The 27,653-nt window shown below is 45.1% G+C and overlaps 1 protein-coding gene and 1 long non-coding RNA gene across 8 annotated transcripts; one reads left to right on the forward strand and one right to left on the reverse strand.

Moving 5' to 3' along the window:
• Positions 1–4,087: 4,087 nt before the first annotated feature.
• KIF23 (kinesin family member 23) lies at positions 4,088–26,816 on the forward strand. Of its 7 annotated transcripts, XR_014151163.1 has the most exons (25): positions 4,089–4,325; positions 6,403–6,472; positions 7,480–7,608; positions 8,404–8,509; positions 9,026–9,162; positions 10,284–10,393; positions 10,504–10,677; positions 11,298–11,339; positions 11,661–11,773; positions 12,555–12,676; positions 12,874–12,976; positions 14,161–14,240; positions 14,345–14,464; positions 14,798–14,957; positions 15,499–15,663; positions 17,853–18,010; positions 18,687–18,860; positions 19,835–20,014; positions 20,330–20,659; positions 22,789–23,019; positions 23,728–23,810; positions 24,433–24,514; positions 25,240–25,310; positions 25,517–25,618; positions 26,185–26,816. XR_014151163.1 is itself a non-coding variant. In XM_081840194.1 (24 exons), the coding sequence occupies exons 1-24, from the start codon at positions 4,213–4,215 to the stop codon at positions 26,198–26,200; spliced, it is 3,066 nt and encodes a 1,021-aa protein (XP_081696320.1). In that variant the 5' UTR covers positions 4,088–4,212; the 3' UTR covers positions 26,201–26,816. The 7 variants fall into 7 exon arrangements, 6 of the variants coding, with proteins under 6 accessions (XP_081696320.1, XP_081696319.1, XP_081696324.1 ...); XM_081840194.1 differs by lacking the exon at positions 25,517–25,618 and having other exon boundaries at positions 4,088–4,325; positions 10,507–10,677; XM_081840193.1 differs by lacking the exon at positions 25,517–25,618.
• LOC309329437 lies at positions 4,929–18,758 on the reverse strand. The gene is made up of 3 exons (XR_014151164.1): positions 18,684–18,758; positions 10,952–11,105; positions 4,929–5,783 (listed from the first exon to the last, which is right to left on the reverse strand). It is a non-coding gene; the product is annotated as an uncharacterized lncRNA (long non-coding RNA).
• Positions 26,817–27,653: the final 837 nt, after the last annotated feature.

Consider the following 27,653-nt stretch of genomic DNA (forward strand, 5'->3'; position numbering starts at 1 on the left):
TCAAAGGAAAAAGATAAAAAATGGAAAACAGACAAAAAAAACATGCATAGAATCAAGAAAAGAAAAAAAAGAAAAGAAAAGAACAAATTAAACCTTTACATAACTTTCCTTCTTTAACTTATTTCCTTGACCTCCTCACACCTCCCCTCTCTGTATTCCGGTTCAGTTAGATATTTCAGCAAATCCTTCATCTTTGTTTTTATCCTAATAATTTATCTTAATATACTGTAATTTAACATTCTCTTCTTTCACCAATTAATCATCCATTTTTACTTTATTTAATCTTGTTTCTGATTAAAACTAATATATTGAACTTAATCTCTTAAGACATTTCCCCTAGGGTCATAAAAATTTCATTCCACGATTTTTCCATTTCTCATTATTATTATTATTTTTTAAAAACCTCCTTATATAACTTTAAATTCCCAATTTCTTTCCTCCGTCTCCCCTCCCCGGTCCCGGTCCCTGCCGTCAGTTCCATCAACCTCCCAGCGTCCATCAACCTGGAGATCTGATATCCGAGGCTCTTAACTCTTCTTCATTTCCCTTCTGCTGATCTTCTTGATAATCTTTGGTGCTAAAAAGCAGATCTCGGGGGAGCTCCAACCCAACGATGCTTATATTCCTTCTTGACAAGTCTGCCAGGTTTCCATAATTAAAGCTAGGGCCCATAAAGTATTCTAAACCTTGTTTCACAGTTCTTCCAAGTCCAAAGGCCCCCGAAGCTCCAATCTCCTCCTGGCTCAAATTCATATTCCAAAAGTCATTTGATCCCTGCATAAAGGGATCTCTCCACTTTTCCTTTTCCAGATCAGGCCAGGCACCCAGCTCAAATTCATATTCCAAAAGTCATTTGATCCCTGCATAAAGGGATCTCTCCACTTTTCCTTTTCCAGATCAGGCCAGGCACCCATCTTCAAAAACTGGCTTCCCCTAATTACAGTCATATAAGGCCTCAAGTTGTAATCCTCCATTTGCCTATTTAGGGTTAAAGCTCCCCCATGTTTTGCTTTATATTCAACAACAGCAACTTTCTCCTTCTCTGATTCATCAATTTGTTCAGTTAAGAAAGATTCTTGTGCCGGGTTCTTGTCGACTTCTATGCTGATGCCCACTTTTGTTCCCAAGATATCAATATTAGTAGCCATGACATCTATCTGTTTATGCAGCTTTCCCAGCAGATAAATTGTCCTATTCAGAACAGACGCTACTTCTTCCTTTACCGACATTCTTAAGATATTCAAGGTCAAAACTAGTTTCTCACAGTCCTTATCTTCATAGCAATTTCGCAGCTGCACACTTGTAACAATGTCCCAAAACTTCCTCTAGAGGGAAGCAGTCTCAATTTGTATCAATCCTTTCCAGCACAATTCCAAAAGTAAATTAATAACAGTTCCCAGTTACTTTTTGTTCTTTTTAAGTGCAAAAGCAGACAATAGAAACAATGTCTTTCTTTTAAAGCTAGCTGTCAAATTAAAGCTAGCTGTCAAGTTAAAGCTAGCTGTCAAATTTGTCCTGTTTACCGTCGATGGACTTTTTGCAAACCGTTCCCAGGTTCAGAGACGTGATGCTTCAATCTTTAATTTTCTACCTTCTCCTGCAAGTTCACTTGGTCAGAATTGATGGTTTCAATCAGTGGAGTTTTAATCCTTTACGTGAGACTTTCCAAAACCTTAGTTAGTAACTACCTTGCTTCAGTCTATTTACAGAAAGGGAAGGTGGACTTCCTGTTTAGACCTTCCCCGTTCGGTGCCAAATTGAATTATTTAAAAGCTCAATTTCCTGTTCTACTCACGGGTTGTTGTTTAGAATCCAATTATCCACAGGAAAAAAGTCAGCGCTCTCCGACAGCGGCAATGCGGCCTCGCTCCGTGAAATAAGCGGTCGATTCAAAGCACTGCGCCTCTCACCCCACGTCGCTCCGGATTCCCGATACCGGGTCTCCCCGCGAGTAGGTGGGCGCTGAAGGTGCCAGCCGAATCCCAGGTTCACAGATTTCTCCCGTCTGTGATTTCTAAGGGTCTCCGCCGTCGCCGTGGCGGTCAGACCCTGTTTTTCACGGAGCCGGTTCCTCCCGATCGGAGGAGCTCCACCATTGCCGGAGGCGCTAACCCGGAAGTCCAGACGAAACATTTAGAGGGTTCCAGATCAGCAAAGTTGAGAGCTCACTTTAAGCTCCCGATTGTCCCTGTGCAGCTGTTTCTGTACCTGTGTCACATAGAATCATAGAGTTGGAAGAGACCACAAGGGCCATTGAGTCCAACCCCCCGCCAAGGGGGAGACCATATGATGTTACATATGATGTCAGGTATGAGACTGGTGGATTTGTGGCAATGACCTCACAGGCAGAATTGGGACTCATGCCAGGCCTAATTAGGCAGTGGGCCAGAGGTTTCCCACACTTGCTGATCCTTCAGCCTCTGAGGTGTTTGGAACAGAGTCCTCCAACCCATTTATTCATGATTTGCCACTTGCTCTTCACCTTGACAGTTGGTGTGGGTTTATTGACCAAAGAGTAGAGAGGAAAACACTGCCCAAACCAATCTTCTCCCAAACCACAGTCACATCTTGCTTGGTTCAGACCTCAACCATGGTTTAGTGCTCAACAGTGGTTTAGCATTGACTTACCCATTGTGGTGCCCTCCAGCTTCCATCATCTCTGACATTGGCCTCCAGCTCCTATTATCCTTGACCATTGGCTAAGGCTGATGGGAGTTGCGGTCCAACAGCATTTGGCAGGCATGTGCTCTTTTTCCTCTCTTGTTCATGTGCGGGGAAGCTCGAAAGCTGCTGTTTCCAGTTTCTAATAAACTGCAGTTTCCCATTCCTTCCAAACATGGGAAACTCTGGGGGAGCCCAGTCAGATGGGCTGCTGCTGCTGCTGCTGCTTCTTCTTCTTCTTCTTCTTCTTTTTCTTCTTCCTCCTCTTCCTCTTCCTCTTCTAATTGTGCTTAGTTATCAAAGACCCAAAACCACAGTTTGATCTGAGTTTGTTTCAAGCTGGCAGCTATGGTCACCTCCAGGCCTCCTAAACTTGTAAAAACTCTGACATGGTGGGATAGAGAAATGTGTGTTGATGTTAAAAGGTAAAGGTAAAGGAACCCCTGACCATTAGGTCCAGTCATGACCGACTCTGGGGTTGCGGCACTCATCTCGCTTTACTGGCCGAGGGAGCCGGCGTATAGCTTCCGGGTCATGTGGCCAGCATGACTAAGCCGCTTCTGGTGAACCAGAGCAGCGCAGGGAAACGCCGTTTACCTTCCTGCTGGAGCGGCACCTATTTATCTACTTGCACTTTGACGTGCTTTTGAACTGCTAGGTTGGCAGGAGCAGGGACCGAGCAACGGGAGCTCACCCCATCGCAGGGATTCGAACTGCTGACCTTCTGATTGGCAAGTCCTAGGCTCTGTGGTTTAACCCACATCGCCACCTGTGTGGTGTTGATGTTACTTTACACCAAAAACAACAAAGATTCTTGTGAAGCATTTATCATAGTATATATGTCTGTGTGTGAGAGAGAGAGAGAAAGCAGACCCTCCAAGTGTCCCTCTTTTCCAGGGACATCCCTGATTGACAGCTGTCCCGGTTTCTGATTTGATCCTGGAATGTCCTGCTTTTCCTTAGGATGCCCCTATTTTCATTGGAGAAATGTTGGAGGGCATGGCCTTATCTGACCCCCAAGGCGTCTGAAGGCAATCCTATAAAGGGAAGTTTGTTTTATGTTTTTATATATGCTGGAAGCTGCTCAGAGTGGCTGAAACAACCCAGTAGGAATATGTGGGTTTTAAAAAGTAAAATTATCATTATCAAATGGGACGTCCCTATTTTCATCGGGAGAAATGTTGTGTATATGAGAGGGAGGGAGTTCACTTATTTATCATCGCAGCAGTCCCTCTTGAGTCTTTTTTACGTTCATAACCAGATTTGCGCATCTGAGGCCTAGCCCGCTTCGTTAAGGCCTGAGCTCGCTTGGCTTTCCCGTTTCCATGGAGACGGGGCGGTTGGTCTCCCTCCCTTCCCGCGCGCAGCTTTGTGAGGTAAAAAACTCGCGCCACGACGCCCCACAAAGAAATAAGTGCCAATAAGCAAGAAGGCGGTGACAGCAGAGAAGGAGTGAAGGCTGAAGGCGGCGAAGGCCGCTGTCCTGTCCACGCCCCTTCCCTCCCTAGCTCCATCCTGATTGGTTGGATTTGAATAACAGCGGGTCGCGCAATGGATGCTGGGAAGCGGGAGGGAACGTTCAAACCGAACCTTCGTCAAGAGGGCTGCGAGAGGGAGAAAAAGAAGGACGAACGGGGCGGCTTCGGCGAGATGAAGGCGGCCGCGTGAGTGACCCGGGGCGGGGTGGAGTGGCGCCTAGTAAGAGGCTCCCCAGCCCTCCCTTTAAAGTTCTCCCTCCCTTCCTCTTTCCCATACTATTTTCCTCGAACAAAAGCGCCCTTCTATCGTGCAGATTCATGTCTGAGATACTGTACTTATCTGCATTTATTATCTCTCTCTCTCTCTGTATCTATATGTCATAAAATGTATATGCTGCTTGATTGCAAACTTTGTTAAACGATCTGCTAATGTATAAAACAAAAAAATGGGTATAAACAGTTAAAAAACAATTTAAAACGTTGAAAAAAAATAAAAAGCAGCGACAGATTAGAATACAGACCACTGTTTTATGTATCTGGGTAGACTTGTCTAAATTAAGATGTTTTAAAACATACACACATATGTTTATATAGATAGTTGCCTGTTATTATACAGTAATTAATTAATTGCCTTCTAAAGCACTGTCTCAGTGAGATTTACAGATATGGCTAGCAGCAATTTGAAACAGAAAATAATGAACACATTTAAAAGACTAAAAATTGCTTGTGTGTATATAAGATCTGTGTGTGTGTGTGTGAGAGAGAGAGAGAGAGAGATACCCCGTTGGTATCTGTTTTAGATTTGAACTGATTTATACATGCAATGTTTTTAGCACTATTACCTATGTAACTGTTCTGCTTAAGTAATTACATTGAAAATTGCTTTGGGATGCCTTGTGAGAAGTGATTCATAAATGAAATAACATTGAAAAAATTCTCAGATGCGTATGCATATAACCTCTCTCACTCTCTTAACCTGTATATAATTTTATATAAATAGGGTAGGTTATACATGAGAGATTCTCTTGTATTTGTATTGCTTGGTAGCAGGCTGCCTTAACAGGAGAGATTGGAAGCTGGGCTGTTTCTGGCCCTGAACTGTTTCTGTTTTAGCTAGCCATAGTAAGAGCTGCTAATAGACTTATAAGAATTGGTGACTGAGTTTGTTTTATTTCCTCTCCTGTCTTTGTTCCTCAATTCCTTTTGTGACATGTATTTAATACTGTAAGCTTGTAGGCAGAGACTGTGTTTTTAGTAAGCTGCTGTAGGAGCCTTTTTGGCTGAAGAGCAGGGTACAAATGCTCTAAACAAGCAACTACATAATCTATGCATGCTACTTAACTAAATCAGGGGCATATCTCTAAACTGTGTTTCAAAAATGTGTTACTAGCTTTTTCCAGAGTGACAAATGCCAAAGGAAAAAAAGATTAGATTCTTATACAGTAATCACCTTCAACTTTATGCACTTCTATCATTTATAAGCACTGTGATACTAGGATCATACAATAGTTAAAAGCAACAGGTTCCTGCTATGCAATGCTGGTTTAAAATAAGTGATGCTCCTCTCCAGGCGTCATCTGTGTCATATGAAGGCAGAAACATTCCAGAGTCTGACTTCTTTCCTCTGTGCTACAAAACTGGGAGCTGGGGAGGAACAAAGCAGTTATGTTTGTGAAGCCATCCTTTACACAGGTTAACGTTAACATGTGAACCAGCTCACTATCTAATTTTTAAGAGCACAGGAGATGATGCTGGCAGAGGCTAGAAGGGATGAATGTGCCTGTTAACCAGCCACCTTGACTACCTTTTCTTTTAATAGAGTGGAGGGATATAAACAAAATAAATGTGTGTGCTCTGCTGTTCCTCCTGTCTCTAGTCTCCTCTGTATTTGAGATTCTTTTTTTTACATGGACTCCAACTCTAGCAGAGCATTTAAGACTGGCCTGGAGTCCATTCTAGATTGCCTTTAGCTGAAAGCCACAATATTGGGGAAGCAGGGGTGTATGGGATTGCACATCTTCTAAACTGAAATGCTCTGCATGTGATATTTTGTTTAAGTAGCATCAGTAGTGCAGTGCCTTTCTGCCTTAGCTGTTCTTATCCATGAAAACTATTTCACATGGCATGGGGCTGACACGGTGACTTGAAATGCGCTCCTGCATTGTTGTCATACTGATCCCAGAGCAGTCAGGTTATTTGTCCCCTGTGTGTCTTGGTTGACTTGCCTGATGATTTTTTTTTTTTTAATTTTTTTCGTTTCCAGGAAAACCAAAACTCCAAGGAAGCCTGGGCAGAAAAATGGATCTAGCAACAATTTGAAGGACCCTGTTGGGGTAAGTGGCTGATACAGAGGATGGGCATGGGATGTAAATGCAAACCTCATATGATGTGTGTTTTTTTAGATGAATAGGTGAGATCCTCTGACAGCAGACAAACATAGGCAGAGTCTGTAAGCAAATAAGGGCACAACTTCATGTTTCCCTTGAATATTCTCTCTTCCACCCCTTATCTTCTATGAAAATTAATTGGGGTATCAGTCAGAGGTTCCCTTCACAGCTTTGCTACTTTTATTTACTTTTATTTCTATCCCACATTTTCTGATCATGTGGGAATTTGAACTTTGTTCTCCTAGGTCAGGGAGATCCCACCTTGCATCCTTTCACATAAATACATCAATGGTTAGACTGGTTTAGGTATATAAACATGTGCTAAAAGAATAATGGCCTGTGATGACAGCTGACCTTTAACTTGGCTGATCTTTCTGATGCTACAAGATGCTCGTTAGTTTTGTCACACAGTCCTTTGTGAGAACAATAAGAGGAAATATGTTTTAGGTTTTTTGTCTGTGGTAGACGCTGATTCCAAGCTACATTAAAAATTTTGGATTTATTTCTCTGTGGGAAGTCCTCACTTCCAGCCCTGAGGGCAAATTTCTTGGTTTGCAGAAAGAAATTATTTTAATGATAGATCCAAGGAAATTGATTTTGTTGTTGCCTCTTCTCTTTCCAGCATTTTCTTATTTCTTGTATTTGGTTGTCAGTTCGATGTCTGTCAGTCAACATTACATGCCGTTCAAGCTGTTGGAAGCTATTTTTGTGTGGTCCTCTTTAGGGTTCTTTCAGAAACACCTTTTATATTTCTGCAAACCTTGGGTCCCTCCCCCCAAGCCTGCTGATACCTTCAGCCTTCTGTGTTGGTGCTTTTGTTTTGGCTACCTAGTGGTGGGCTCTTTTCCTACTAAAATGGGGGCGAGTGGTGGAAGTTTCATTTATCTCACCTGCTAGGCTTATTAAGACTTGGAATCTGCAAGCTGTGACATTTCTAAGTACTTTTTCCTCAGGTGTACTGCCGGCTGCGCCCACTCAGTGTGCCAGACCAAGAATGCTGCGTAAAAGTGATCAATACCACAACAGTCCAGGTTCACCCACCAGATGGATACCGAATTTTCCGCAATGGGGAGTATAAGGAGGTAACACCTGCTGGAAAGTGGCCAGCAACTAGAAGCTGAAAACTGAGGTTCTGTTGAGTTTAGGTTTGGATCTGCTTTATCCTTTAACGTTTGCAGGGAACTTTCTTCCCTGGAGGACAAATTAAAGCTTTGTAAAAGGCAAAACTTGTAATGAGAGGACAAGTGCCCCTCTCATGGGACATAACAAACAGCTCCTCTGCATCAGACCAAAGGATGGCCTAGTCCAGTAGCCCACAGTGTACAACCAGATGACCCTGGGAAGCCTGCAAGCCGTGCGTGAGAAAAATCGTAGTCTACTGCTTCTCGCCAGCAGCTGGTAGCCAGAGGCTTGCTGCTTCCCTTGATTATGCTCCACTACTGCTTGAGATGGGGAGCTAATAGGATCTTGGGGGAAATTAGAGTAAAATGTGTTTATTAGGAATTAATATGCTGAAGCAATGCTAGACATCCTCTATCAGACATTAGGCAGGAGTCTATTTTTAGATGTCTATTGAAAACCTATTTTTAGTTCAGCAAGCCTATCTAGATATAAATTATGTGTATTTTTAAACATTTTACCGCTTTTATCTCTGTGTTCTTGATGGTTATTTTAGATTTGCTTGTTTTTCAGAGAGTTTTGCTGATTTTATCTGCATTTTAGTGATATTTTTATTACGTACCATGCTTAGAGTTTTCTGAGTAAGCAATCAATATTTTTTTCCTAAATTAATAGAAGCAAGACATAATTTGAGGTCTAGAAACAGCAGCAAAGTGCTTGCTTGTTGCTTCATAACAGCTTGTTGTCTTCCTCTTCAGGTTCAATATTCATTCAAAGAGGTTTTTAATGTCGGTGGGACTCAGAAACATGTGTTTGACGTTGTTGCCAAACCTCTAGTGGATGATCTGATTCATGGGAAAAATGGTACGAGAGGATAGAACATTTCATGCTCTAGTTGATATCTAACCACTGATCTCTCTTTTTCTAAACTTGCTAAACTTTCTAAATGCTCCTCCTGCACGTTCTGCTATAACTGCCCAAATATTGATTAGGAACTACTTAATTTTGTACTGATTAAAAGCATATATGGTTTGGAGTATCTTCAGCCCAAATACACCTATAATAGATCATCCAATCTTAATTGAATAAAATACTTCATTTTCTGGAGGTCGGTGAAGTTTTAAATTCCTTCTTCATAGCTGCACCTAGGCTGAAGAAATCTTTATTTGAAACTGACATCTGTTTTGACCCTGCTGGGCAGAGAAAGCTTTTTAAAGTTTGTGTTTCTCTGTTCCTGCCTCTGTTGTATTGTTTGGATAGTATGCACTTATGGTACAGTTTGATTCATTGCCAGCCAAAGTGGTTTTTTTTTTTTTTTTTTGTGAAACAGAAGGATGAAGTAGACATTTGCCTGTAAAATATGTTCTCTTTGACTCCTAGGCCTCCTTTTTACATACGGTGTCACTGGGAGTGGGAAAACTTACACCATGACTGGTTCTCCTGGTGACGGTGGCCTGCTTCCTCGCTGCTTAGACATGATCTTCAACAGCATAGGATCTCTGCAGGCCAAACGATACGTAAGTCTCTTCCTACCAAGTCTTGGTGTGTAAACGGGTTTGTTGCCATTGCCAAATGCTTCTTATAAATTATTGAATGAACAGGTTGGGATGCATTGCATTTAAAGACACACAATGTAGGTAGAGTCCTGAAAGGCAGGATAGCCCCCTGCAAACCACTTGGGTGGAGTTCAAAGGGTCTCTTTTGCACTTACTGCTTACTCTGTAGCTGATAGAGTTTGTGCTTCTTTTTGTAAAAGGCAAACTGAGATGAAGGGGAAACAATCAACAGCAAAAGTTCAATGTGTAGATCTCATATTTTCTGACGAGTTCTGAATCAGTGCTCCCTATCATGAATGTTAGAAACTTTTGTTGTTGGTTGGACAGGCTTGATTATAAAATTTCTTTCCTGCCCTTCATCATAAATGTGAAGATGACAGCCAGCACAGGGTAAGCCAGGGTTCAAATCCCTCAGCTACTTGAAGCTCACTGGGGAACCCTGGGCAGTTGCTATCTCTCAGCCTAACCTTCCTCATAAGGTTTTTGTGAGGGTAACATAGGATAGGGAGGAGTCAATGTACGCTGCCTTGAGCTCTTTGAAGGAAAAGTGGGACCTAGATGTAACAGATAAACATCAAATCAATGAGCTTGGGGTTTGTAACAACAATTTAAATAAAATACAGTGAGATCAACTCTTCCCATTCCCAACTTTTCCCACTTTTAACCCATAATTAAAATATAAAACTACCAATATCTCACATACCTGTCTCTGTGCAGACCCAACAGAATGACAAAGTATGACAGAAGAGGGAGGTGTTCCTAAGGTGTGGGGCAGGGCTATCAGTAAGAAGGTACTGTGGTGGGTCATAGCCCCCTGGCATCCTTCAAAGACTGAATCAGCATTGCCCCTCCCCACCCCAGCTGATCTTAAGGTCCAGGCACGTGAATTTTGAAGGATGTGAGTTTGAGTAGAAATCTTCAGCTGGTGTTGGCTGTCCTTCCTGCTTCTCAGGTCTAGAAGGTCTGGTCTGAGATAGCAGAGACCACTGGCCAATAGCCTAATTGTGACACTATTAGTAAAATAAAATTGCTACTTTCCTCTTGGAAAGACTTACCTTATTTCTGAAAACCTTTTACCTCAGGTGTTCAAGCTGGATGATAAGAATGGGGTTGAGGTGCAGTGTGATGTCGATGCTTTACTTGAACGTCAGAAACGAGAAGTTTTTCAGACCCCGAAAACTCCATCTAGCAAGTAAGTAGCAATAGGTGGCTGGGACACCCTCATCCCATCAAGGACTGCCATAGATCCGTTGTCGAATATATCAAAATTTCAACTTGCTGTGCTCTTTTTTATTTTAAAAGCAGGCGGCAAATTGACCCTGAAATAGCTGATATGATCAATGTCCAAAACAACTGCAAAGCGGAAGAAGTTGATGAAGACAATGTTTACAGTGTGTTTGTCTCCTACATCGAGATCTATAACAACTACATCTATGATCTTTTGGATGAAGGCCCCTTTGACCCCATCAAACCAAAGTGAGTAAACTTCCTTCAGCCTGGCTCTTTGAATCTGACAGCTAACCAGATTATAGCTATGTGGAATGCAAGTGACAGAATTGTGGTCTGGTTTTTTGGATTCCAAAAAGTAAAGGTTTATGCCTTGGGGAACAAATGGATTGTGTCTGTTTCCAGGACATTGGGCTGAGGTGGTATTGAGGAAATGTTTCTGTAATAGTGAACATTACTGTGAAGCAGTGTCATGCTTAAGATGCATTGCAGAAGTGAGCTTTGGTACAAAGATGGGTCTTACCTAGCCTTGGTGTAGGCACTATTCTCTTCGTCAACATTTCTTCAACATCTTTGGTCCAGGGTTATGCAGAAGCATCACTGAGCACACTCTTTTTTTCTGAGGCTGGCATTACCCACAAACAAAAGTCTTCCAAACTCTGGTGTTTACTGGCTGCCTACATAGGAAGTAACCCCAAAACAGACTTTTTGGAGTGTTCCAAAAACGTACAAATTCTGCCACAGCTTCACCTAAAAGTCACAGGCATACATTCCAAAAGCAGAAAATGTCTGGGGAAAATGCTCTGAAAAGGGTTGCGTAGTGGGAGAAAGGCGGTGTGGGCCTGTAACACTTGTAATTTCTTTGCTAGGTGGAGCAGCTGTGGCACTCCAGTGCGAAATGCTGACTTTATGTATGTGCACAGGTTATATTTTCCTCTTGTTAATGTGCAGTTGGCTGTTTTGCACTTAGTGAAACTGGTGTGATGTCTCCCATTGGCTTTTCTTCCCTGCAGCTTGTTGTTGATAGCTGACATGTACCTGAGTGTTTCCCTCCCTATATGAAGTCTGAATGGCTTGACCTTCCCTCTCTTTCCCTTCTTGCCTGAATAAGCTAATCCTGCATGGCAGCTTGTGCTGTAGCTGACCTTGGCGTGGTTAGTTTTTGACTTCCCCTTGCTAGCAATAAGTATGTTGGTGCTGGCCAACTCTCATTGACACCTTCACTCTTACAGACTTCCCCAGTCCAAAATTCTCCGCGAGGATCAGAACCACAACATGTATGTTGCAGGATGCACGGAGGTGGAAGTCAAATCCACAGAGGAAGCTTTTGAAGTCTTCTGGAGAGGTAGAAAACTCCCTGGGCTCCTCCAAAGTGCTGCCCTTGTGGCAGAGGACTGCCACAGGGGAAAACATCTGGCACAGAGCTTCCTGTACCTGTCTGTTTGAGCCCTGATAGGATAGAGGGTTCATAATGTCCAGTTCTTTGTCTTCTAACAGCAGCCAGGCAGGTGCCTATAGGAAGCCCAAGCAGCAGGTCACAAATGCAACAGGACAAGCCTCACCCTGAAAATTAGTTGCTGAGGGTGGGGGACAATACCCAGTCCTTGTGAAAGCACAGTTGGCATAACTAATTGCCATTGATTGCATTATCCCATGAATTTGTCTCACACCTTTTAAAAACCACTTGAGCTAATTGTCCTGTTTTGTGTTCATGCATATTCCATAAGTCACACATTGTGTCTAGCACTTCCTTTTTTCTGTTCTGTATTGACTGCCATTGAAATTCATTGATTAACCCCAACTTCCAGGTACAGGAGAGGGAGAAAATCTTTTCTGTGTCATTTGCAACTTGATAAATCCCCCACATCATCCTTAAGCTGTCACTCACACAAACAAAACATCCCTCCCCAAATATATTGACTTTTTCTCCTGGGGAAAAAGGGTGCTCCAAGCCTTGCCCCTTTCGGGTTCCTCTTCCTGTATGTTTTTCTAGCTTGGACCACCTTCAGCTATGGTCCCCAGAACTGTGTGCACACCACAATGCACCAACACCTGGAATGCTATTGATTGCCATGTGTTCAGTCTCTGCTAGATTACAGGACTTTTTCCTGCTTTCTATCAAACAGGCCAAAAGAAGAGGCGCATTGCAAACACTCAACTCAATCGTGAATCCAGCCGTTCCCATAGTGTGTTCCTGATCAAACTGGCCCAGGCGCCACTTGATGCCAGTGGGGATAATGTTCTACAGGTAAAATCGAGAGGGGCTAAGGAGAGCACAGCTTCTCTTTTCTCTCCCCCAACCCATTCCCAAAAGGTAGATCCATTAAATGACTCCCATCTGATAGCCAAGGTATGGGATGTAGAGCTGGTTACAGGAGGAAGATTCTTTTCTCTCATTGTGGTTGTTTCTTTATTAAAACTATGACTCCTTCCCTTCTCTTGCAGGACAGAGAGCTGATAACCTTCAGCCAGTTATCTTTGGTTGACTTAGCAGGGAGTGAGAGAACAAACAGAACCAAAGCAGAAGGGAACAGACTACGGGAAGCAGGTAGGGGTTGTGACTTCCTTGTCCAGGCTTTGCCACTCTTTTCGGGCATGAAAACAAAATCTAGCCCCATTCATGAAAGCTTTCCATTGAAGCCTGGTGGGAAACTGTATTCTCTGATAGAGCAAGGAGGACATTTCAGTTCCTTTGGGGTTTCCCCTTCCACCAGGAGTAGGCGGGGCTAACTTGGCCCAGACTGCGCCCTGCCTTGTGACTACAAAGGAGAGTCTCTCTTCCCCCCACCTTTTCTCTAGCCCCCCTCCCTTAGCAGGGACTTGGGTCATTTTCACAATCAGAGGGTGGGGATTGTTTCCCGCCCTCCAGCTTATCAAGAAGAGAAATGGCAACCTCTGCTGCAATAGATTTAAGCCATGAGCACTGCCAGCCTGTCTCTAGTGCTGGTGGCCTGGGTCTCTTCAGATGTCCCAAGCAACAACTAGAGTGCAGCTTGTGTGTGCCAACCCCACTGACAGCGCTTCTAAATCCCCAATAAATGTCCTCCTTACTCTGCCAGAGAAAACAGGCTTTTCTTACTGTGCTTAGGAGAGTGAGCAGAGCATTTGACTCACCCTGCTAACCTCTGATTCTGCTTTGTCCTCTTGGATGATTGGCAGGTGGCAATGATGGGCAGGTTAAGGCCATCAGGGACATTTTTCCTTATGCCTTTCTTAAATGCAGTTTAACCAGAATAATGGCTTGTCACAATAGCAGCCTGTGATAGATTTTCTGTCTTGGAGAAGGAGCTGATAAAAGGTTTTCCAGTGAACTTGAGATCACACAGCCTCTGAGGGGAAACCCTTGGACAATAACAATGGACTGAAATAAATGAAACTGTGCTTTGATATATTGGCTGATTAATGCTGAACAAAAGGTTCTCTTCTGAGTTTCAGGAAGAGGAAGCTGACAGTTCAATCCCTGGACTTGGATGTATTTAAGAAGACAGTGGGGGCTGGTTGAGGGCAGACAGATTGTGGGGCCGTGCCACATTTGCCCAAACTGGCTAGCCTCCACTGCAGTCCAGTCTGAGAGGGCCTCCTGGTGGGCAAAATACATAGAAAGTGCCCTTTACTCTCCCGAGAGCAGGAAATTTACAGTATGAAAATGTCCCTGTTTCTTCAAACCATGTCTTGTGACCAAGGCATGGTTTGGGGTGAATAATGGGCTACACCTTTCCCTCTCCCCTCCAGGTAATATTAACCAGTCCCTAATGACGCTGAGGACCTGTATTGAAGCTCTGCGGGAGAACCAAACTTATGGGACCAACAAGGTGTGTGGTTGCTCCCCATTTCTGTGGGTCTCCCTCTCCCCTGGCAGTCTTTCTTCCAGATAATTTTTTCTTCTTTAGAACTTAAGGACTTTTTTCTTCTTTAGATGGTCCCTTACCGAGACTCTAAACTAACCCATCTCTTCAAGAACTACTTTGATGGAGAAGGCAAAGTGCGCATGATAGTCTGTGTGAACCCAAAGGCTGAAGACTACGATGAGAGTTTGGTAATCTAAATCTTCTTTGAGATTCCTTGCTCTCATCTTGCTGAAACTGGGATGGAGGGGAGGGCTACCTTTATTATAAGATCTTTACATCTGATCGACCCAAACAATGAAACACAAACCTGTTCTGTAGTGGAACTACCTTTTAGAGCAGAATTAACTTGTGCTGTGTGTTATAGGGTAGGTGGGAGGGAGAGAAAATAATGTGAAATCCTTAGATCTTGCATACGCAAATCTGTTGGTGTGTAATTAGGCTTGACTAATGTCTCAATTTCCTGTTTAATTGTGTTGTAAAGTACCAGATCCTACATACTCCCATATATCATTATTTTGTAGCAAGTCCTGCGATTCGCAGAGCTCACCCAAGAAGTAGAGGTTGCAAGGCCTGCCGAGAAGCCAGTCTGCGGCTTAATCCCTGGTCGACGGTTTAAGAACCAGGCCTTTCGGGAGGAGCTCTCACGGCAGCTGGAAATCCGAGGTGGACCGATTGATGGAGGTAAATCACAAGAGGCTACTTAGAGTGCCCAAAGCGGCACTTATCAAGCAACCAGCAACATAGACCTCTCATTCTAGCTTATTCACCTGTCTTAAGCCTTCCTGCTTTGTACACACATACACAGAACTGCCTGAACATGGTGTTCTGGACCTGTGTTCTCACGTTCAATGTTAGCTGGGTAAGAGCAGCAGGAGGTGTGTTGGAAGGAAAAGACCCACCACCGTTTTCTCCCCCTCCTCTGCTGCAGAGCCAGTCCCTTCTCACAGAAGGCATCAGGGTATTGTTGCACTTCAGCCACTGTATAATAGGAGGTTTGGCCTAGAATGTACGTTTGTGTGTGTATTAACCCTTAAGGTCTTTTTTGTGGTTATCTTGATAGGAATGCATTTGAATTAACAGAGTGTCCTGTTCTAGCAACCCTCCATGCACCTGGGATCCAGGCTCTGTGCAGAGCATCCTGGCAGCTGTTCCTCCTTTGGGAGCTTGGCAGAGCCCTGGCCAAGACATGTTCTTGAAACAGCTGCTTCATTGTCTCTTGCAGATCGGGAGCGGTCTATCACAGAGGTGCTGCTGCAGAATTTCCCCCCAATGTCTTCCTGCGAACTTCTGGACATCCATGATGACCAGACTCTTCCTCGACTGATCGAAGTGCTTGAGAAACGGCATCGCATCCGGCAGATGCTGTCGGAAGAGTTCACCAAAAATGGTGAGCTGTATGACTCTCCTGGCTGAAAGTAGTTATGCAGGCAGCTGTTGGAAACTTGCCCCCTCGGGAAAGGCTGACTCCTCTTCCCGGGCTCTAGGGGCCTGTTGCCGGTGATCAGTACATTTCCGAGCACAATTCAAAGTGCTGGTGTTGACCTTTAAAGCCCTAAACACCCTTGGCCCAGTATACCCCACCCCCATCGTTCTGCCCGGACGCTGAGGTCCAGCGCCGAGGGCCTTCTGGCGGTTCCCTCATTGCAAGAAGCAAAGCTACAGGGAACCAGGCAGAGGGCCTTCTTGGTAGTGGCGCCTGCCCTTTGGAATGCCCTCCCATCAGATGTCAAAGCGATAAATAACTACCTGACATTCAGAAGACATCTTAAGGCAGCCCTGTTCAGGGAAGTTTTTAATCTGTGATATTTTAGTGTATTTTTGGTTTTTATGGAAGCCGCCCAGAGTGGCTGGGGAAACCCAGCCAGATGGGCGGGGTACAAATAATAAATTATTATTATTATTATCTACCCTGGCTGACATCCCGGCAGACCAGGGAGATCTTGAATAGGCGACACCTCCCTGGTGAAAGGTGCACACCCCCTTCCCCCTTGCATAGCAGCAGGAGAAAGAAAACAGTCAGAAAGTAGTCTATTTCATTTTTACTTTATTCCTGACTGTACACTGTACAAAAGCATGTCTGCTCACTCAGAATCCTCCGAGCAACTGACTCAGTCCTCCTGGACACAAACAACAGGAAGGTCTCATGTTACACAAAGAACATAACCCTGAGAATCGCCTGGAACATCCTGTCCCACGCTTAGACCCATCATGTGATGTAAACATCGAACTGCCTGTTCGCAGCTGCGTAGTACTCATATCATAACAGCAGCTTGGGCGACTCTGCCTTGGAGGTAACTGACCTGGTGCCCTCCTGTTGCTGCTGAAGTCCACTTCTTATCCTCCCTGGCCGCTGGCTGGGGTTGAAGGGAGTTGGAGTCCAATAATAGCTGGGGGGCACCATGCCTCAGCTATTCCATTTTTAAAAAAATTCATCTTATGAACACAAGAAAGGGCCTGCTGGATCAGGCCAATTGCTCACCAAGTCCAGTATCCTTTTCTCACAGTGGCCCAACCAGATGAGTGTGGGAAACACACAGGAAGATCTGAGTCCAACAGCACTCTCCCCTTCTCTGGTTTCCAACAACTAGTATTCAGAAGCATTGCTGCCTCCAACTGTGGTGGCAGAGCATAGCCACCATGTTTATTCCCATTCATAGTCTCTTCCATGAATTTGTCTAATCCTCTTTTAAAGTCATATAGGTTGGTGGCCATCACTGCCTCCTGTCTGAGTGAGTTCCGTGGTTTAATTGCGTTGAAACACTTTATTTTATCTTTCCTGAATCATCCAACACTCAGCATCACTGGATATCTAGGCATTGTAGTCTTCTTGCTTGTACCTTGTACCTTGCTTGTACCTTGTACCTTGCTCCTTGCTTGTACCAGTTGTACCTTGGTTCTTGAATTTAATCAGTTCTGGGAGTCCATTCAACTCCCAAAACGGTTCGAAAACCAAGCCATGGCTTCCTGCAGCCAATTGGAAGCCGTATTGGACGTTTGGCTTCCAAAAAAAGTTCGCAAACCGGAACACTCACTTCCAGGTTTGCGACATTCAGGAACCGATTTGTTCGACAACTAAGACATTTGACTACCAAGGTATGACTGTAGTTTTAATGCATCAGATTCTAAGCAGGAATGCCTTATTTTTGATATTTTCTTTTCCTCTGGTTTCTGTCACATGAGGGTTTCCACAAAATTCCCATTTTACAAATGTGCTTCCACATCCTTGGAGAGATTCCTTCATTTTATTAGCATGCCACTTTTCCACAAAGAAATCATTCTCAAAGCAGTTTACAATAAAGAAAACAGGAGGGCATTTTGAAGCAAACACTGCATTTCATAATAACATGGCAAAATACGACAGTGCTATATATAACATACAATATATATATAAATATAACAAGATTATATAAACAACATCTATCCTCTAAGGGCAAAAATGGTAAGGGAGCCTTACGCTTTTACTCTGGTCTTAGAAACAGACCTCCCATGACGTTGCTCCCATGGGATGACCCAGACTTCCCTGGCGAGTTGGCCTAATCCAGTCAGTAACGCAGATTGCTTTTTCTTTTGTTGCAGTGCATTCTGTCAAGGGGATGCTTCAGGAGCTTGACTCCAGTATCGTCTCCAAGGAGAACTATGCACAAGTTAAAATGGCCGAGAGAGACAAATTTATAGCAGCCCAGAAAACTGAGATCGAACGCCTAGAAAAGAAAGCAAAAACTCTGGAATACAAGGTTTGGGTTCTGTGCCTTTATGTTCTTTAAGCATGTGGCCTATTTCGCATAAGTCTAGGAGTGCAGCATCTCAGGCCCAGAGGCCAAATGCAGCCCTCCAGCATTCCCCATCTGGCCCCTAGGATGCTACCCAGGACACACCCCTGTTAACTCTGCTCCTTGAGGGTGTTTGCCTGGCTGGAATGTGTCCTTAAAACTTGAGAATGCCATGTGTGTGTGCATGGAGAGAGAGAGAACTCTCCAGTTTTTGTATGGCTGGAGTGTGGCCTGTGCGTAAGAGTCTCTATGGTTCTGCCCACCACTGACTGCTGCCCTGCTCCCCACAGGATGGAGTGCAAAAGGATCCCTCTTCTCCTCTCCCCACCCCAGTGCAAGTGGAACTCTTGTAACTTGCTGAGCACTATGCTAACCTAGAAGTTGCAAGTATGATGGCTTTTTTTGACTTGCTGTCCAGCGGCGATCATTTTTGAGGCTGTCGTCTTGAAACAGGGGTGTCCTCTTTGCACCTGCCTGACAGTTGCAAATTATGCATGTTTTGACATTCATTTGCAGTGCAGGTTCTTTCTTTGCCCCAAAACCTCCCCTCTATTTTGGATGTAAGGGTGGGTGTGGATATGGAAGCATGGGGGTGTGAAAATGAAGTTTTCAGAACAGAAAGTGGACTTTATCTTACCAGATCGAGATATTGGAGAAAACGACAACAATTTACGAAGAGGAGAAGCGCAACTTGCAGCAGGAGCTGGAAAGCAAGAGCCAGAAGCTACAGAGACAAGTTTCTGACAAGCGCCGCCTTGAAGCACGGTTGCAAGGCATGGTGACGGAGACAACAATGAAGTGGGAGAAGGAATGCGTAAGTGCTGTGTGTGCCCACACACTGGGGTAGATACTGTTTTGGAGGCAAGCTGCTTGAGGCACAATCTGAATGCTTACAGGCAGAAGTTCCTAGGACACTTCATATAGAGTCAGACCATCTGTTCATCTAACTAAGTACTGTCTACATTGACTGCCAGCAGCTCTCCAGGGTTTCAGTCTTTCCCAGCCCTACCTGGACATGCCGGGGTGGAAGCCATGACCTTTTGTATGCAAGGCAGATGCTATGCTACTTCCTGCTCCCTGTCGTTTTACCATGAGGCAGTGCTGGAGATCATTTGAGCCGTTCCCTGCTACTCATGCAGTTGTATGAGAGCTGGCAGGAAAGGGTTAATGCAGTCTTCCTAGTTCCCTGCTCTGTCTCCTGTACAGAAGGAATTGAGCTGTTGGACTCCTGGCTAATTCAGGAAGCCCCTGCTGATCTATGTGGTCCTCTGCTTATTTGTGTGCATGAGATATATTGATTTTTGTTACTGGTTTTTGTGTTTGTGTGTGTTTTCCCCCTCAAGCCTGACCAGGAGAAAGGTACTTCTTTGAGTGCCCATGGCATGCTGAGGACTTTTGTTGGTTCATTCTCTTCCTCCCTACCATGGCTGCAAAGGCATCCTTGGGTGCCTATACCATGCCCAGCAGCCCACAGTCTCTTCTCTGGGACAATATGAAAGGGATAAGGGGAAGTCTGCATGTCTGTATGTCCCAAAAGCTTTGATGACTTGAACTCTCTTGTCCAAGCAAAAGGGGGTCCTATCTATCTCCACCAAGGGCCCAGGGAATCATTCATCTGTGTGATCGTGGTGTCCATCCCACAGGAAAGACAGTCTTTGTGCTGCTGCTCAATACTTGCAAGGCTCTTGGAGGGGGTGTAACATGTCCTCTTCCACGGGCCCATAGCAGCTTCTCTTCCTGTGGTCCTGTCTGGAGCCCTTCTTAGCACCACTTGGCTCTCTCTCGCAGGAGCGGCGGGTGGCAGCCAAGCAGCTGGAGATGCAGAACAAGCTCTGGGTGAAAGATGAAAAACTGAAGCAGCTGAAAGCCATTGTCACGGAACCAAAGGGCAGCAAACCAGAGCGGCCTGCTCGGGAGAAGGATCGGGAGAAGCCCCTGCAGAGGTCCCTGTCGCCTCCCCCAGTCCCTGTAAGTTGTCTAAGAGACACTTAAAGTGTGTTTGTCTGTGCGTCGGGCAGAAGCATCAGAGAAGCTGAACTGTTCAGCCTTGGTAGCTTTCTGGGGCTAGGGGGTTTGGTAGTCCAGTAAGGGAATTTGGCTGCAAGTGCGCCGAGTCCCTGCCTCTGTTCCCTGCTTTTGTTCTTTCCCCCAGACCCTCTGTAAATCTGCTTAATCCAGACCAGTAGATCTGGGGGCCACGGTGGGTGTCTGCCTGTGCCAGAATCTGAGGGCTGACTGACTCTCTCTTCCCTCTCCTTGTTTGCTAACTGCACCTCTCTTCAGTTTTCTAGTCCCTGTGTCACTCAGCTCCCTAACACCACCAACTTGCCTGCTGCAAGCCAGCCACAGCTGCACAGGCGTTCTAACTCCTGCAGCAGCATTTCGGTGGCCTCCTGCATCTCGGAATGGGAGCAGAGGACGCCTACTCAGAGCAGCAAGCACCCCGGCGGTGGTGGCAGTGGCGTGCCCCAAGGCAGGAGTAGACCTCAGGAGCTCCAGCAAGCTAGGCACTGTGCCATGTCAGACAGAAGGCGAGGCATGTGCTGGACCGGCGCCCTCGAGGTCCCCAGCGGTAGAGAGGCTCTAGAGGTAGAAGAGGACCTGTGCTGCAGGGTTAGTGCTGCTCCTCCTAGCTGGGGCTTGACGCTGGGGTGAGCCTGGCATAGTGGCTCAAAGGTTGCCTTTCCCCATCCCCCGAAAGCCATGGAGAGCGCAGCAAAACCAAAACCATGAGAATACAATATATAAGAATTAAAAGAAGCAGTAAAAATAAAAATTTAAAAATCAACATGCATTTGCTGTCTCCCACCTTCAGCTGCACCACAGATACACTGTGGACCACCTGAATTAAGCTTGCGGATCGGTTTGGGACTTAATTTTGGAGCCCAAACAAAACCTTTCTAGGAGATGGATTCTAGCCAGACTCTGCTTGTTGCATGGCTTTCCCGCATCTGGGGCTGGGTAGCTACTTTTAATTGACTCTCTATTATAAAGATCTGAAATATGTTTTTTGCTAGACTTCTCAACATGTAATACCTGCTTCTTTTTTGCTTTAAATTGCTATGAAGTAGCTTCCCAAATAGTTGAAATCTCTTTCAGTTGAGATTGTTTAAAGCACACACTTAAATCTGTTGCCAGCTAGTCCCAAACACATGTCAGCTTGCTTAAACTTCTTCAAATAGTGAGATCAGCCTGTTGATGCAAATTAGTTGTAAATCAGAAAACTTATACTGATTTTCTTTCTCTGCGTCAATCAAGGGCAATCAAAACTTTGGAAAGTGCCTCTGACAGGCTGCAGTGGTGTTTGTGTCACACTCTGTGAATCTGCGCCCGTCTTTCCCATTAGCCGTGCTGATGAGAGTTGTAGTCCAGAAGGCTAGGGGGCACCAAGTTGGGAAAGGTTCTTCTAGAGCCCTGGGGTGCTGTGTGGACCAGTATAACTAACAGGCCAGTTCTATGAAATGGGACAGTGGCCACAGTGGCCAATGCATTGTTGTAGGCTAAGCATAGGTGACTGGAAGGCAAAGTTCATGGGCTGTAGGTGATGCTACTCAGAGTAGCCCATTGGCATTAATGAGCTTCAGTGAGTCATGCCCAATAACTTTAATGAGTCTACTCTGAGTAGGACAAGCATTGGATACACCCCTATGAAATCTTATTACTTAGGTTTTCCGGGATGTGAGTAATGTGGGGTTGTCTCATGGTTGAGCCACCTGCTCCCATCAGTCCTCACCATTGGCTAGGTAGGTTGGAGTTGATGGGACTTGTAGTCCAACAATGTGGAAGGCCAGAGGTCCCCCACCCCTTGCCTTCCTCTCTGCCCCTGCATCAAGGGCTTCATGAGAAAGGAATTATAAGTGCATGGAGCTGCCCAGGCTATTTGTCCCTCTAGCCCAGAATGTGCTCTGGTATGAGAGGGGCCTTTCCTGTCGCTTCTAGTTTGACCACCCAACAACCAATACCATAGATGTAGTCCTGGGCCTTCTGCATCCAAAGCTCTTGAGCTACATGGTCCCTCCCCAAGCTGGTCTTCTGTGTTCCTGTTGCTCTATAGCCACATTACACAGCTGCTTATGGTGGCTCCCACTGAGCACATGTCCAGCAGTCATGCTAATGGGAGCTGTGGTCCAAAGCATTGGAAGATTCACAAGCGGGTGAGGACTGTCCTGGGAAAACCTGGTGGCCAGGGCAGCTTGTTGGACCTTATAATGGTGATCAGGCCTACTTGAGAGCAAAGGTTACCTTGTCCCAACATTTCTCCTCCCCACTCCCTGTGTGGCTGTGAAAGCATTTTACCTCTAGAGCATTTAATCTCAGAGTGTCCATCAGCAGGGCAAAAGGCAAAGAGGCAGGAACGTTTGATGCTCAGCCAACTTAGGAAATCTTTGCAGGTGGGGGTGTTGCATTTGTCTTGTATTTTGTGTGCATACTTGATTTGGCCTACTTTGGCCAAATACTTGATTTGGTAATGTGCCTGCATTCAACACTGTTGCTCTAAAATCAAGACTACTTGTTATCCATTGCTCTTCCTTTTCCATCTCTTCCACCCTCCCCAAAATACTACGATTGCACCTATAAGATATATGCATGACACTGAAGGGAAATCTTAAATGTTGGGGATGAAAATAAAGTGACTAAAGATTTTGAATTGCTTTGTTGACTTGGCTCTCCAAAGATAAGCTTGGGTGAAATTTGCTGCTCATCCCCTTTGCATCTCTCTCTTCCTTTTGGGACCCACTTAGAACGCTCCGCCAGTTCGCATCCGGCACAGGCGCTCTCGTTCAGCCGGGGAGAGATGGGTGGACCACAAGCCTCCCTCCAATGTCCAGACTGAGACAGTCATGCAGCCCCACGTCCCCCACTCCATCACAGTGGCGGCTGCCAACGAGAAGGCCCTAGCCAAGTGCGACAAGTACATGCTGACCCACCAGGAGCTGGCTTCCGATGGGGAGATTGAGACAAAGCTCATCAAGGTAAAGGGGGCCAGCAATCAAGCAGGCAGGCAAGGGAGCTTTCCCAAATGTGTGCCTGCTTTCTAACAAATTCCTCCAAGCAAACTTTGAGGCTTGTTGGGCTGCAAAGCAGCTGAACTCTAGTGGGGCCATTAGAATTCTACACATTTAGAGCAGAGGGGCGTGTGGAGAGAAGCATACAAATGGCAGTCGCATATTGCGCACCATTAACTGGCATGATTTCAACCTTGGGTGGTTGAAAGCTGGCCGGTTGAAATCCCAGAAATTAATTGCATGCAGGGCAGAGAGCTCCAAAGCTCCTTTTGCACTGAGTTTTCCTGGCATGGAAAGTGCTTTTTAATCTCTCAGACTTGCTTACTGGGCTCGGAGATGCTCTTGTGAGATCTCACGGGAACTCAGATGGCCCTGCGAGATTTTGTGAGAGCATCCCAGAGCTTGGCAAGAAAGGCAGGGATGGATGCCTGGGGGCAGTTTAGGGGTATGTTTTTAGCATATACGTGCCCTTCCTGGAATGCAGCCCACAAGACATGATTCTACTGCATCAATTTACATTTTCACTGCCTTCAAACCCAGGCTAGGCTTCCTAGGCTGGTCTGGCCTGATCTATATATCTGTAAAAATGGAGCACAGTTAAAACAATACAAGAGTGGGAACCTCAGCTGCCCCCCTCACGATGCAAAGAGCTTCTTCACTGTTCCTGTCTTATAGGGTGATGTTTACAAGACCAGAGGAGGTGGCCAGGCAGTCCAGTTCACAGAGATAGAGACCCTGAAGCAAGAGTCTCCAACAGGGTGAGTTTTCTAGCCCAGTTTTCTTGCCCTCTTAAAACGCACAGAACCAAGATGTCCATTCATGGGGCTTCTCTTGCTCCTGGGAGTAGGAGGAGGGCCCAGTGAGACTGCTGTAACTTAGTATCATGACATAAAGTATTTATGTTTATCTTTTTAAATACGTTGTAAGCCACTTGGAGAACTCTGTACCCAAGGCTAGTAAATAATATGAGGCAGGTTCCTGCTGGAAGGCCAAGAAGTGCATCTCCCAGTGGATTTGATCAGACTTGAAGTTTTCAGGGCAGGATCAGGTTTGATGAGCAATCCTTTAAACTAACCATTTGCTTTTTCCAGATGAGTAGCCATAAAATGCAATACAAATATAGAACTATCCTTAAAACAAGCTCCATTTGAGATCAAGGTATAAAAATACTCAGGAAACAGACAAAAAACATGGTTGTCAGAAAATGTGAGGGGCAGGTATTGCTCCCCTCCTCAATCTGTGACTAGTTCACCTAACCTCTGGACAGGGGGTTGGACCTTGAAGGCCTTGGCTTGTGAATCAGCCAGGTGCCCTATTGTGGCTTGCTTCTATCAGCTGGACACAACTTCCCCTCAACTGTTGTTCCTTTTCTTCTTCCAGCCGCAAGCGAAGATCATCTCCCTCCAGCCGTTCACCTGCAGAGGAGGGTACAGAGTCTGAGTGGACAGATGTAGAAACAAGAGTAAGTTCCAGGGAGGCCCTTCTTCGTGTGCTGCCTCCATGAGAGATCCGGAGTGTGGCAGTACGAGAACGGGCCTTTTCTGCAGTGGCTCCCTGTTTGTGGAATGTTCTCCCTGGGGAAGTTCGGCTGGCACCTTCATTATACACCTTTAGGTGCCAGGCAAAATTTTTCCTCTTTAACCAGGTTTTTGGCTGATTGCCATCTGGTGCCCTTTTAAAATGTGCTGTGGAAGGGGGGGTTATTGGGTTGTCGTTTTTATTACGTATTTTGTTTTTTTAAAGATATTTATTAAGAGTTTAGAGATTACAAAAATGAGGGGAAAAGCAAAAAATAAAAAAACATCATAATTGTATATCGCTCTATACCTGTAGATCTCAGGGCAGTTCACAACATAAAATCACAAAATACACATATTATGTATTTTGTGATTTTATTTTGTGAACTGCCCTGAGATCTACAGGTATAGAGCGATATATATATATATATATATTGTTATTGTTGTTGGTGATGATATTATTATTATTATTATTATTATTATTATTATTATTATTATTATTATTATATATTGTTATTGTTGTTGGTGATGATATTATTATTATTATTATTATTATTATTATTATTATTATTATTAGGCCTGGTGTAACCCAGGGTGGGGGGTGAGCAGCAAAGACTGCTTCTGAGTTGCCTCTTGATCCCATGTGGTCTCTCTGTATTTCTCTGTCCAGTGTTCTGTCGCAGTGGAGATGAAGGCAGGCTCTCACCTGGGGCCTGGATACCAGCACCACGCTCAGCCCAAGTATGTTTCTCTCCCCTCACTCCTAAATACTGAACAAGGCTTTCTGCTTCCCTAAGCTTGCAGCTTTGTGTTCTTGAGAAAGCTGGGTTTGGAACCAGAACCAGGCTTTCTGCTTAGGACGAACAGGAGCTGTGCCTGGGAGATGCTGGCTTTGGGGTGGGGGGCAGAGGGGGCAGAGTTTATTATTGAGGTTTGGCCTCTTGCAGATAGGTGCCGACCAAGCTGTGGAAGTGATCTCTTCAGCTCAGGGGACGAAAACATGGCAGTTTTACAAGACATGTTAACAGGCAGGAAAGAGGGCATCAGAGGTAAAAAAAGAAAAGAAAAAGTTACTGAAAGTTCTGAGTGGGGAAAAGCTATCATCAGGACCTGGAGAAACCTGTAAGGTAGTGCTGTGTTTGAGTTACAGAGAAGCCAGGATGTTCCATAGGACAAGGAAGCCTGCTCATACTCTGCACCCCCTCCCCTCAGTGGCTTCTGGATTTCTTTGCTGGGTGTTCCTCACGTATATTTTCCAGCCGCACAGGCTAGAATCCTTTTTTGTCCTCTGGGGTGCCGAATCCTGCCCTGCCTTGGGCAGTTGCTGCTTCCTGCGTCGGCCCCTCCTGACCAATTGGCTCAACTGCAGAAAGTTTTTCTTGAATGTTTTGTCTGCTGGGTAGAGGTGGGGGAGATGTTGGGATCTGACAGCAGCTCCTGGAGCCAAAGGGCCGGAAATAGCCTCTTGCAGGAGTCGCTGCGGGGACACAAGGAGGTTTTGGGGGCTGCCTCATCACAAGGGGCTCTGCTTGAACACTGAGAATTTTACATCGATCATGACCTTCCAACTTTGGTGTGTGTGATGGATGATCACAAACCTTTCTTTCCTTTGCAGGCGCAGAAAACCATGAACTGTTGGAGATTCCTCCTAGGACTTCTTTGGCAAAGGGATTATTTGCAGGCCTACATATGTTAGGCAAGGAAAGAGCCCAAATATATAATAAAAGTACATTTTTTTCCTTTGGCTCTCTTCTGTTGTGGCATTGAAGAAGACAACCTTGTTTTGTTCTGTTACCTCTTGACTGGATATAAGACTCCCTTGCACAGGGCTCAGCTGTGTTCCTTGCCACCTTTTTTTGTCTTCTTATGGGTATTTTTATGAGACTGTATTAAAAATGTGCTGCTATTTATTTAGCTGTCCTGATGCACTTTAGAATGATCTTGACGCCTGTTTAGAATGGCAGTCCTGCCCAAGCTTTCAGCTGGGAATGGCTTTGTCCTTAGACTGGGAGCATCTGTGCCCCTGCAAACTGGTGGAGAAGGCCTTCTCCTGCCAATGTATTCTGAGCAGTGGGAAGGATGGGGCTCTCGGCGCTGGCTACCTTCTCTCTTTGTTTTGTTTGCTATGCATGATTGTAACGGGGCACGATGAGTAGACATCTGTGTAGGAAGGTGACTATATTCACGTGTGATATATATGTATATTTTAAAGGGCTGAATTTGCCAATAAATTTTCACAGCATCTTGCATTCTGTGGTCTTCCTCGTCTACTTCTAACATATCTGGCAGTACTTTTAAAAAAGCATTCTCCCCTCCCATTGACGTCATCGAGACGGAAATGGCTACAGCCTGTCATCTGGGGTGAAGTTTGTTGATAAAACGAAGGGGCATTTGATGTGGCATGACTTTGTTCTCCCTTGTAACATAGCCAGGATTGGCCCCAGCTGCCGGAGGAACTTGTAGAGATGGAATGGAAATGGTTCAGAAAAGCACAACCAATACATTCAAGGGAATGAACGTTCCCTGATGAGGAATAATTAAAATACTTGGGGCGTTTTAGTTTAAAAAGGCGAGTACATGCTAGAGGTGTATAAAAATTACTGGTGGTGTGGAGCAGATAGAGATTTTGTTCTCCCTTTTTCATAATGCTTGGACTCCCAATAGGCTCATTCCGCGAAGCTGAATGTTGGGAGATTGGGGACAGACACACATCATGTATTGCATTACAATTTGATCTTGTGCTGAGTGCTGTTCCAGGTATGGTGTGTAACTGCCACCGTGCCAGCATGCTCCTGGGGCTAGTGCACCGAGTGGTACTTGCCTCCCCAAGTAAGGCAGAGGGCTACCTTGCTTCCTGGGTAAGTCCTGCTCAGTTCGTGGCCTCTGGGATGCTCTTGAGGCCACCCAAGTTCCTGCAAGATCTTGTGAGAGCACCCTAGAGCCCGTGTGCCGAGCAGGACTTACCTGGTAAGCAAGGCAGACAGCTTAAAAGCGCTTTCCACATAGGGAAAACCCAGCACAAAAAGAGCTTTTAAGCTCTGTGCCTTGCATGCATTTAATTTACACAATTTTAGCCATTACAGA

This window comes from Podarcis erhardii (assembly GCF_964252035.2).
Source record: "Podarcis erhardii genome assembly, chromosome: 14".
Taxonomy (NCBI): Eukaryota; Metazoa; Chordata; class Lepidosauria; order Squamata; family Lacertidae; genus Podarcis; species Podarcis erhardii.